Below are 12311 nucleotides of genomic sequence, written 5' to 3' on the forward strand. Positions count from 1 at the left end.
GCAAATCTTGTTGCTCCATTTGATGTTGCTCGTTGGGTGTTAATCCGGATGACAGAGCAATCTCACTCTCATATCACTTGTTGGATCTCTTAGACACCGGCTAGAGATGGGGGGTGTGAATAGCCGTCCACACTTTTCGCTTTTCTTCCTTAGTCTTCGTTGGCACAGCGGAAAGAACAATCAGAGAACACGAAGACTGATCAGCACACTTGACACAGGTATTTAACGAGGTTCGGAGATGATGCTCCTACTCCTCGATGTGTCCGTAAGGTGGACGATCCCTTGATCTTTCGGCAGATCAAACCCCGGAAAAATACCGGCTATAATCTTCTCCTTCTCGGTGGAGGAACCTCTCCACAGATTGTCTCAAATGATACAAAGATAAGCTCAAGACAAGGAGAATACAATGAATCAAAGATCGGACAACAGAGACAACAAGAACCGCTTGCTGCTCAGCCTGTTCCTCCAAACACAGGACGTTGCTCTAGACAGACCCAACAAGAACAGCTAGCAGCACAAGCCTGTTCCTCCAAACACAAGACGTTGCTCTTGTTTCCTCTTCTTCGATTCACGATCAGGCTCTCGTAAGATTGGCAATGGCGCTTCTGAGCTCTCAAGGATGATCAATAGTCAAGTCGTGAGTCCCCCCCTCAGCGCTGCTTCTCGCTTCTCTTATAGCCTCTGCTTGGTTCTTGTGCCCAACGGATCCCTGCACTGTTCTGACACCAGTTGCGGTCCGTTGTCACAGAACTCTCCCTGCAGAAGAGACAGCTCAAAAGCTCGCCTTGGAACTCTCACCATACATTTGAATTTCCCTCCATAACCTGTCCTGTATATCTGCACACTCAAAAGCAGCATTAAAAATATTCCAGCACAAGGACAGTATAAGGATGGATAAAACATTAAAGTTCCAGGTCACGAGCAAAGCTACCAAAACTTTCTCGGACTAAACAGGAGACCGGGCCACCAAGGCCCTCCTCCTGGAATCAAGAGACCAAGCCACCAAGGCCCTCCTCTTGAGGAATCCGGTTCAGAGCCACCAAGGCTCCCGGAGATCGAGCTACCAAAGCTCACGGTCCCGAGCCGAGCTACCAAAGCTCTCCCGGACCAATCAGGTTCTGAGCCACCAAAGCTCCCTGAGATCGAGCTACCAAAGCTCACGGTCCTGAGCCGAGCTACCAAAGCTCTCCCGGACCAATCAGGTTCTGAGCCACCAAGGCTCCCTGAGATCGAGCTACCAAAGCTCACGGTCCCGAGCCGAGCTACCAAAGCTCTCCCGGACCATCCCGGCCATCAGCACCAAGCTCCCGACCAATCAGGTTCTGAGCCACCAAGGCTCCCGGCCAATCAGGTTCTGAGCCACCAAGGCTCCCTGAAGAATCTGGTTCTGAACCACCAAGGCTCCCAGAGATCGAGCTACCAAAGCTCACGGTCCCGAGTCGAGCTACCAAAGCTCTCCCGGACCATCCCGGAGACGAGCTACAAAAGCTCTCTCCATTCGCCCACGAACACCAAGTTCTCGGCTACTTCGGTCCTAAGCCACAAAGGCTCCTTCTGGACCAATCCGGAGACGAGCTACCAAAGCTCTCTCCATTCGCCCACGAACACCAAGTTCTCGGCTACTTCGGTCCTAAGCCACAAAGGCTCCTTCTGGACCAATCCGGAGACGAGCTACCAAAGCTCTCTCCATTCGCCCACGAGCACCAAGCTCTCGGCAATCACAGTCCTGAGCCACAAAGGCTTCTTGTCTCTCGGCCAAGGGCAATACCTTCCTGGTTACACTTCTGCCGATCAGATAATCACTTTCCCGGGCAAGATCTTACATCTCCCGGGCAAGATCTCACTTCTCCGGTCAAAACACTCTCCTTCGGGCAGAAGTCAGACTATCCAATCATTTTCCTGGACAAGCTTCTCTCGGCTTTGCTTCTCCCGGCCAACACTTTATCTCGACTAAGGTAATCTCCTTGCAGGTCAAGATCTTACTTCTCCCGACCAACCTTCTCTAGACTAAGATAAACTTCTTCCCGGGCAAGGTAGTATATTTCCCGACCAAGACATTATTTTCCTGGACAGTATCTTCTCGGCTAAGAGCAGGATAGCATGGATACGTCGGGCCTGATCGACCACATGGTCGATCACGGCTAGCTGATCGACCACGTGGTCGATCAGAGCTAGCTAATCGACCAGATGGTCGATCAGAGCTAGCTGATCGACCAAGTGGTCGATCAAAGGAAGTTGGTCGACCAAAGCATGCATGAGGTATATTTCTAACGTTTCTAAGATCATGCATGCTTTTTAGATTATGAGATAAGCCATGCAAAATTTTATCAAGCCATTTCATTTAATCAACCACAAGCATGCATATTCATAAATTCATTAATAAGTAATTCTTGTAATTACCAACTTCACTAATCAAGTAAATCTTGATTACAATGCATATTCCTTATCAATTATTCCTTAATCTTTACCATGTGGTTTAATTCACCCGGATAACGACTAGACTTAATTCGTCCGGCTAAACTTAAATCTTTCTCCTTTTAATCTAACTATCTTTGTCAAACAACAAAACAAACTCAAGTTTGACCAGATTTAAGTTTGACCGAGTCAGACTACATCAACAATTAAGACTAACACTATTGTAGTATTGATTTTTGAAAATCAACATCACAGTCTATGCTAGTTGACATGTCATCATAACTTCTCCTACGTGTATTAGGATGAGGATTGGACATCATATATACCTTTTACATAATTTATACTCTCATTTCATTATAAAATTTCAGAAATTCAAGTCTTTTAGGTCCATCAATGAATTTCAATCAAAACTCATTAATGGACTTAGAGAGTTTTAATCGGACTCATTTCAACTCATGTAGGTTTTTGTTGTATCTTAGAGTTTAAGAGTGCTCTCCATTATCATCGTAAAAGATTGCTAGCATTGCTCAGAAAGGTTTAAAAAGTTTCAGACTTTGTGTCAATTAATACGAGCTTCCATAACTTCATGTAGGAGACTTAAAAATAAGATTTCTCACCATATCTATCTTCTACACACTCCATACTTTCATCTCATTATAAAAATTCAGAAATCTAAGTCGTTTAGGTCTATCAATGAATTTTGATCAAAATTCATTGATGGATATAGAGAACTCTGATCAGACTCATTACAACTTTTGTAGATTTCTGTAGTGCCCTAGAGTCTAAGAGTGCTCTCCGTTATCATTGTAAAAGATTCTCATCATTGCTAACTTTGTGTTAATTGGCACGGGTCTATAATTTCATATAGGAGACTCAGAACCATGATTTCTCACCACATTCTCCCTTCTACACACTCACCTCTTCTATTTCATTGTAAGTTTTCAGAAATTCGAATCCCCAAGGTCATTGATATACCTAAAGAGCTCTGATTAGACTCATTTCAACTCATATGAGTTTATTAGGTGAATCTAGTCCAAATGAGCTCTCATTTAATTACTATTTTAAAGCTCTTCCAGACAATACTTAAAATGATTTAAAATTTTCATAATACTATGGTACTAGTCTTCAAAAATCAACATCACAACGATATTAGTATTTAGTATTTAAGTTGTGATGTTCATTTCTTAAAAACAACACAAAAGTAATTTTTATTTCATTTATTTATTATTTTTATTAATAAAATCAACTTTATTAATTTTATTTTATTATTCTTTTATAATTAGATATTAAAAATAAAATATATTAAAAAATAGGGGAAAATATTTTTTATGTTTTATTAATTTCCTTTTATATTTTTATATTTTTTATTAAAGTTTTAAAATTAAAATTAAAATAAATAAATTTAGAGGAAAGATATTGAATGCAAATAAAAATTGAAGAAAGAGAAGTAGATTAAATGTGAGAGAAGAAAGAGAAAAAGAAAAAGTCATCTTATATAAGGGGTAAAACGGAATTAAATGCACTTTTTGGGAAGACCAAATCAAATTTGAAATGTGTTTTTTGAGAATTTGCCAAATTATCAATTGATTAGGTAAGTTGAAAATGATATCAGTCAAGTGTAAATGACTCATCAGGGCTCCACCATGTGCTATTTGTTAATACAATAAATGCAAATATTTATTGTTATAAAGTTTTTATTTTTCACAATTTATTTGTTCTTTAATTTCCTTTTTGAACACTTAATTAAATTGTGTATCAATATTAAAAATGGTACGCACTATTTTAGTTATTATATAATTAATCTAATTCTACAACAAACATAACTCTTGTATAGGTTTGCTTTGTTTTGTCTAAATCTCTATCTTTTAGCGGCTCTAGATGTGGATGGAGATTTCATAACTTTGGATGAATTTATAAGATAAAATTATTTATGTTTGGTTAATTACTTTATAGTTACAACGTACTTCTTTGATCATGGATGGAGATGTTATGCCTCCGGACTACGAGGCTATGGGGCTACAATGGCAAGCGCTTTTGTAATTAATTAAGTATTCATAAATTGATTGTTAACTACGATGCACTGTAAATTAATTTTTTTTGACAATTATGAAACGTTGTTTGTGGAGTGACATATCGTGTACACTTTTAGATTATCCTTGATAGTCAGTGACTTGTGGTGTCGGATTAATTACCTTCAGGATTAATCAGTTTGAAGAATTAAATACTTGGATTATAAAAAAATAAATAGAGATTTTTTGAAATTTATAGGAGAAAATAAGATGGGTCGAGATGAAAGAAACTATTAGAAGTTTTTGACGATGTACCTGCTAAATGGTCCATGATAAAGATAAGAAAAACAAAAGTTTCTAAATGATTTTCTCATGAAAAGAAGCATAATAGATGAAATTTGACTCTAATTACTCTTATCAAAGAATATATTTGAATTACTAAAGCATTGCTAAACTTAAAATAAATGTTTTACATTAAATATTAATTTTTTATTAGGATATTTTAATTTACGAAATGTAATTTTCCATGAAGGAATGAAATGTAAAATGAAAGTGAATAATAACATCATTTTATAAAAAAATAAATAAAACATAGATTTTGATATGATGAACGTTAACGTAATGGACCGCCAGAAACAAGTCGACGCCAGCTCGTCCTCGCCCCGGCTTATATAAAGTGGTCACCGGCGAGCCGCTCGTTCTTCAAAGTACCGGCCAGTACCACAGCACAGCCACATGGCCGACAGCAGCTGCAACCGCAGCCACCACATCGTCCTCGTTCACGGCGCCTGCCACGGCGCCTGGTCCTGGTACAAGCTCATCTCCCTTCTCCGCTCCGCCGGCCACCGAGTCACTGCGCTTGACCTCGCCGCCTCCGGCGTCGACGAGCGTCGCTTCTCCGACCTCAGGAACTTCGACGACTACAACCAGCCCCTGATCGACCTCCTCGCCGAGCTGCCCCCGGGCGAGCGCGTCGTCGTCGTCGGCCACAGCCTCGGGGGCTTGTGCATCGCCCGCGCCATGGACAGGTTCCCCCACAAGGTCGCCGTCGGCGTATTCGTCACCGCCTTCTTGCCCGACACCGTTCATCCTCCCTCGTATATCTATAACAAGGCAAGCAAGCTAAACCTGTCTTGATTTTTAAAATCTACCTTTAAGCTTTTTGATCGAATTCTGTTCTTGTGAAGGTCCATCTGGAAGATCCGACCTTGCCATTTTCGTTGGATACTCAATTCGGCACGGTCGGGGACAAGGAGAACGGCCCTCTGTCGGTGTTGTTCGGCCCCAAGTTCGTGGCCCTCCTTTACAATCGCTCGCCGCCGGAGGTACGGCTGTGCTCATAGGAACATCATGCATCATCATCTCCTCTGTCGATCGCTTTCTCTCCCTCACCTCTCTGCTTCTTCTAACAAAAATCGCATCTCGGTGAAGGATTTTGCCTTGGCCATGACGCTGGTGAGGCCGTCTTCCCTGTTCGCGAAGGAACTGGAGTCGTGGCCGCCGCTCTCGGCGTCGGGGTATGGCTCGGTGGCGAAGGTGTTCGTCGTGTGCGAGAAGGACGAGGCGCTGCCGGCGAGCTTCCAGCGGTGGATGATCGAGAACTACCCGGTGGACGAGGTGAGGGTGATCGAGGAGGCCGACCATATGCCGATGCTGTCGACGCCGGAGAAGCTGAACCGGTTCATCACGGAGATCGCCGACGAGTACGCTTGAGAATTGATTCGCGTTGAATTCGCATATATAAAAGCATGCAGCTGTCGCAATGTGGGGGAGAAAATAAGAAATAAAACCACCTTTTTTTACTATATTTGTCTTTTGTTTTCGTGGAATTGATTATGATTCGGTTTTGGCCGAAGAAAAGTTCTTAATTTAGTGGGTAGGGACTCGAAGGTTGTCCCATTTTTAAATATTTAAACTTAATTTCTAAACTTCCCACTCTATGCGGTTTGCCTGATCGCCCTTCCTATCTATCGTCGCGATCTTGAAACTGACTCGGGACACGACATTAGTAACGAGCAGCAAAGCTAAGTCGTGGCTCGCGAGGTCTCTCGCCAACGCGCTGATCCCCGACCACCACGCCGACGAAGTCGATCCCGAGGAGAGGGCGGACCCCGGCGGCAGCGGAGACGGCAGCGGAGAAGACGACCCTGGCCGCGGCGGCGTCAAGGAAGATTTCCACGAGCTCACCCAAACCCTATCCCGGCAGTTCCGCGGCGTCGCTCCGTTCCTCGCTCCTCCTCCCACCTCCTCCTCTTCTGATCCTACCCCGTCTGGACACGATGAACCCGAAGAGTTCTCCGATTTCCCATCCATGGCAGGACTTCAGAGTGACCTCGCTGAGATCGGAGGGAGATTCAGGTCCGGCATCTCCAGGCTCTCCGGATCCAAGGCGGTCACGGAGATCTCCATGATTGCGTCCACGTTCATTCCTTTCGGGCCCGGGGAAGAAGAAGAAGAAGGATTGGAAGGGAAGTACAGGACGGAAGCCGTGGGCGTCACCGAGGAGGTGATGGCCTTCGTCAGGAACATCTCCATGCATCCGGAGACGTGGTTGGATTTCCCATTGTTGCCTGATGATGAAGAATCTGACGGTATTTCTTCTTTCCTGTTAAAATTAGATTTGCTTTCTCTTTGGGTTCTTCGCTGGCTGTCATGAAGGGAAAGGTGGTAACTTTGAACCAATCATTAGTTCCTTGCAAATGCTTACATTTCCAAAAATTTTGTTTGTTCATTCCTTTCCTTGGATAAGAGATACTAGAGATCCTCTATGGAATATGAGTATTGTTACTCTGTGCCAATCGAGTTTCGATGGAAACTTTTCTACAGGTACTCTTAAAACTGTGAATTTGAGATTAATTCTTTTCCTGATTGATTGATGGAATAATGCATAACGTGCTTACTAAGAAGTTAGGAATGCAGTGAAATTTTCAGAAACGTTAGAACTATTCCTGAAGCGTTCTTGAGGTCACTAAAATAATGGGTAGTCCTTGGCTACATTTTCAGGGGCATCTAAACAAGTTCAAACTTTATTTACTTTTAGCTAGATACTCTTTTACTTTGTGTTCTTAATGCTGTTAAGCAATGAAGGATTGTAGAAACCATTGCCTCAACCCTATTGAGAAAATGAAACAACTCAGTGATGTAATGCGTCACAGGTTTTAGTATGTTAAAGGATGTAAAATAGTTCCAGTGAGGCTCATACTTAACATGGAAGAGTCCAATTCCTAAACCCAGTACTGCCTACTTTCATGGGAGTGCAGGATCTTGGTTCCATAGCTCTCAGACAACCTGAAAATTGTCTTCTTTAGTTCAAACTTAATAATTATTATTTATCTGTGTTTTTTATGTTTAATTATATTTCCCTTTTTATGGATGTTAAAGAAGTTTGAGTTATGATTTACTTTGTTTGCTAGCTTTACTTACATTTTTGTTGCTCGTTTAATACGACATAGACATAGGGCATTAGGGTTCCTATTTGACTTGAGGAATAGCACATAATGTTTCCCGTTTTATATTTTTAGGTCACAATGATACATGACGATACAGTTTTCCAAGCTAGAGGAATAGAACATAAAGTCTCTCCCTATATATTTTTTCTTTGAGATTGGGTAATTGGCACATTTCATAAAGTTACATTTCTTCCTACTTTAATGGGTTTCTCCTATCTATCGTCTTCCAGATTTTGACATGTCTGATACTCAGCAAGAACTTGCCTTGACAGTAGAGCACCTTGCACCCAGGGCCGGCCCTGGGCCAGGGCAACCTGGGCGACCGCCTAGGGCCCATAACTTAATAGGGCACCAGAGTTTAGGGTCGATGGGTTTAGGGTTGACGCAAGGCATCGATTGATCGCGTGGCGACTTCACCATCCTCCTTTCGCACATTGCAAGTTCGTCTGTACCGCCGTCAACAAGGCCAACATTTTTCTGATCAACCGATTCTAGTTGTTTATTTTGCCCTTTCTCCCTCGACTCCATCTCATCCCATTCGATAATAGTTGGTTTTGTTTTGGGTTTTCTTCATGTTCAAATAGAAGAACGAGGAGATGGACGATTCCTGCCTCTCTTATACAATTTCCCCTCATTTGTCTTTGGGGATAAAACTGCTTTTTTGTCATTTGGAATCATGCGATTGCACATCTCAAGGTTCTTTAGAAGAAGAAGAAGCCCAAGGGGAGTGGCACAGAAAGTGAAAGGGCATACCTTGTCATTGAGCCATCAAAGTTCAAGAAAGCTGGGAGAAAGACTACTCTAAGGCAAGAGTTGGCTGTTGCGTTGGATATCAGGGCTTTCCAGAGGGTTGCAAGGCTTAATTACTGTGATGTCGATCTCTTGAAGAAAGAAATGAATGAGACTGATGTTCCTATATCCTATTCTGGTAGTGGTGAACCTGAAAAATCAATCAGGAAGGCTGCTTTGGAAGTGATTCTTCAAAGGTTACTTCAATTCCTCAAACCTGAAACATTCCAAGGAGCTATAAAAGTAATCAACGAGAAGGTTCTCTCTGTACTTGACGCCACTGGTTCAGGAAGGGTGGATTTGGGGATGTTCATTGCCATCCTTGCTCTTTTGTGCTCCGGTCCTACTGAAAAGTGAAAGAGGGGTGTTTTTGATTCACTTCTACGGCGACCTAGTAATGAAGGAGGGGTGAACATCAGAAGGAGTGATGCGATTACATATATAAAGCTCTTACGGGCTGTTTACATCCTCTCTTATGGTGTCAGTGACATGTTGGAGGTTCATGGAGAATCAGATCCCTAAATGGTGTCATACTCTTAAGTTTCTTGAGATGTTCAACGATTCAGATTGGGGTTTTGGGATCCTAGACACATTGATTAAGCTTGAAGCTGGTGATCGAATACAGCATGGTTGACGCAACTGCTCTGTTTGCCAGTACCCGATAATTGGATCAAGATTCACAGAGATAAAGCTTCAGTTCAGCTTGTGTAGTCGTTGCTACAGTGAAGGGAAGGTGCCGTCAAATTTCAAGCAAGAAGAATTTTTGTTTAAAGAGTATGGAAATGAATCTGAAGCTTTGAAAGATATGTGTAGGTGGTTTAATATGTATTCCACAAGCTTGCAAGTTGATGCGTAACTAGGTAAAATCTCTGTACAATCTGTAATTCAAGTTGACCTCATGTTCCTACATATTTTCTACTAAGTTGTGATCATCTGCATCTGCCAACTATGGTCTTTTGTAAATTAGGTGTATTTTAGGGTAGGTATATTTTTCTTATTAGCTCACGGAGACTAGTAATTCTTTGGTTATAAATGTTTGACAGTTCACTAATGCAATTTTTGTTTATCATAACTCTCCTATCTTTCTTCCAGAATTATTCCTTGCCCTAATTACAGCATAATTTTGTATTCTTGCTTGTTCTACATTCTTCTTATTCTGGATTCCCATTGATGATTACCTTGTGTTTTTATTTGTTGATACCTTGTAAATGTGATGCATATTTTTGCTTGTTTTACAATTTTTTTTTGCAGATTCTGCATATGTTAACTCTAAAGTTTGTACATAGATCCTTGATTGATTCCTAAACAATCATTTATGAAATCATCGATTAGCTAGGGTCCAAAAATTGTAATTTCGCCCAAGGCCCTTGTACAACAAGGACCGGCTCTGCTTGCACCGAGATTAGCCACTTATTGAGTATCATTTGGAGGCATATTAACAAAATTCAAGTTCACTGGTACCCTTAATCCACTTCATCCTTTTTGATTTCCAAATGCCACAAACAGCCTTTCAGTGTTAGAAAAGAAGAACATTTTTACAAAGGCAACTTACACAATGTCATTTAATAATAAAAAGCAAGAAATGTCTCCTATTTTTCAGTTTAGCATTTGTATAAAGGTTTGTTCGAACTTGAAACTTAGAGAAAGAGGAGCAACAAGATTTGCTCTTCTTTAAATAGGATGTCATCTGAAAGGAGCAGAAATATTTCTTTAACTCCCCTTCTTTATGTGTACTTTCTGATCTTCCCAACTCCCCGAATTTTATTGTGGAATTCATTCTGCTTTATATTTAATAACATTTAGAACTTCCAACTCTTTTAATCATGCTAACTAGAGTTCTCTTTTTGTTTCCCTTCGCCCCTCTCGCATTCTGTACTTTGGAGAAACTTCAATTAATTATTATTTTAGTGCCAATACATATCATCAAACAAATTGTAATATAGATTCCCCTATATGGTTACAATTAGTATCACAATTAGGATTCACTTAGTGAGAGTTTTTAAGTGTATCAGGGCGTGACGTTTGGGCGTGCAAATGCTGCTCAATATGTGTTTTTTCTGCAGAACTATGAATATCCTTTTCCTATTTCTGCCAAATTTAAAGAGGCTCCATTTAGGGAAACAAGTAATGCTCAAGCAATGTCCTGTGTCTAGCCTTCTCACATGCTTCACCCACAATTAACACTGTGATGCTTGTTTATAAAGACTAACACTATTGTAGTACTGATTTTTGAAAATCAACATCACAGTCTGTGTTAGTTGACATGTCATCATAACTTTTCCTACGTGTATTAGGATGAAGATTGGACATCATATAAACCTTTTACATACTTTGCACTCTCATTTCATTATAAAATTTTAGAAATTCAAGTCTTTTAGATCCATTAATGAATTTCAATCAAAACTCATTAATGGACTTAAAGAGTTTTAATCGAACTCATTCCAACTTATGTAAATTTCTACAGTATCTTAAAGTATATCCATTATCATCATAAAAGATTTCTAGCATTGCTCAGAAGGTTTAAAGAGTTTCAGACATTGTGTCAATTGACACGAGCTTATAACTTCATAATAGGAGATTTAGAAATAAGATTTCTCACCATATCTATCTTCTACACACTTTACACTTTCATCTCATTATAAAAATTCAGAAATTTAAGTCGTTTAGGTCTATCAATGGATTTTGATCAAAATTCATTGATGGATATAGAGAGTTCTGATAAGACTCACTACAATTTCTGTAGATTTTTGTAGTATCCTAGTGTCTAAGGGTGTTATTCGTTATCATTGTAAAAGATTTTCATCATTGTTAACTTTGTGTCAATTAACACGGGTCTATAATTTCATATAGGAGACTCAGAACCATGATTTCTCACTATATCTCCCTTCTACACACTCAACTATTCTATTTCATTATAAGTTTTCAGAAATTTAAGTCTCCAAGGTCCATTAATATATCTAAAGAGCTCTGATCGGACTCATTTCAACTTATATGAGTTTATTAGGTGAATCTGAGTTCAAAAAGCTCTCATTTACTATTTTAAAGCTCTCTCAACAATGTTTAAAATGATTTAAAATTTTCATAATACTATAGTACTAGTTTTTGAAACCAACACTATAATGACATTAGTATTTAAGCTGTGGTGTTGGTTTCTGAAAAACAGCACAAAAGTAATTTTTTATTATTTTATTTATTATTTGTATTAATAAAATCAACTTTATTTATTTTATTTTATTATTCTTTTATAATTAGATATAAAAAATAAAAGATTTTAAAAATTATGAAAAAATAATTTTTAATATTTTATTAATTTTATTTTTTTATTAAAATTTAAAAATTGAAATTAAAAATAAATAAATTTAGAGTGTCTTTAAATTTAAGTTTATTTTAATTTAGAGAAAAGATATTGAATGCAAATAAAACTTGAGGAAAAAAGATGAGCTTAAATGTCAAGAGAAGATAGAGATTAAATGTCGGAAAGCAACAAAGAAACAAGCGTCGTATAATTGCTTAGTTGATAGTAATCCTTTGGTGGGTGTTGGAGAAAGAGTGAATATGGTTCTTGCAAATTAAAAAACCCTCTTGCTTGCTATTTCAAAAAGGATACTGAATATTTGATTAAAATTGAATTGAATTAATTAAAATTGAA

General features: G+C 39.6%; 2 protein-coding genes and 1 pseudogene across 2 annotated transcripts; all 3 read left to right on the plus strand.

The window, feature by feature from the left end:
• The first annotated feature begins 5159 nt into the window (after positions 1-5159).
• LOC141828175 (methylesterase 1-like) lies at positions 5160-6217 on the plus strand. Its single transcript, XM_074715548.1, has 3 exons — positions 5160-5537; positions 5612-5749; positions 5856-6217. The coding sequence occupies exons 1-3, from the start codon at positions 5160-5162 to the stop codon at positions 6135-6137; spliced, it is 798 nt and encodes a 265-aa protein (XP_074571649.1). The 3' UTR covers positions 6138-6217.
• A 146-nt stretch (positions 6218-6363) lies between these two features.
• On the plus strand, positions 6364-8582 carry LOC141827018 (uncharacterized). The gene is made up of 3 exons (XM_074714306.1): positions 6364-6368; positions 6444-7015; positions 8104-8582. Exons 1-3 carry the CDS (start codon positions 6364-6366, stop codon positions 8271-8273), a joined length of 747 nt encoding a protein of 248 aa, XP_074570407.1. The 3' UTR covers positions 8274-8582.
• On the plus strand, positions 8534-9518 carry LOC141827019 (putative TPR repeat-containing protein At1g05150; annotated as a pseudogene).
• The last annotated feature ends 2793 nt before the right edge of the window (positions 9519-12311 follow it).

Source organism: Curcuma longa, chromosome 4 (assembly GCF_044706935.1).
Source record: "Curcuma longa cultivar G26 ecotype Majalengka, Jawa Barat chromosome 4, ITB_CL_G26_1.1, whole genome shotgun sequence".
NCBI lineage: Eukaryota > Viridiplantae > Streptophyta > Magnoliopsida > Zingiberales > Zingiberaceae > Curcuma > Curcuma longa.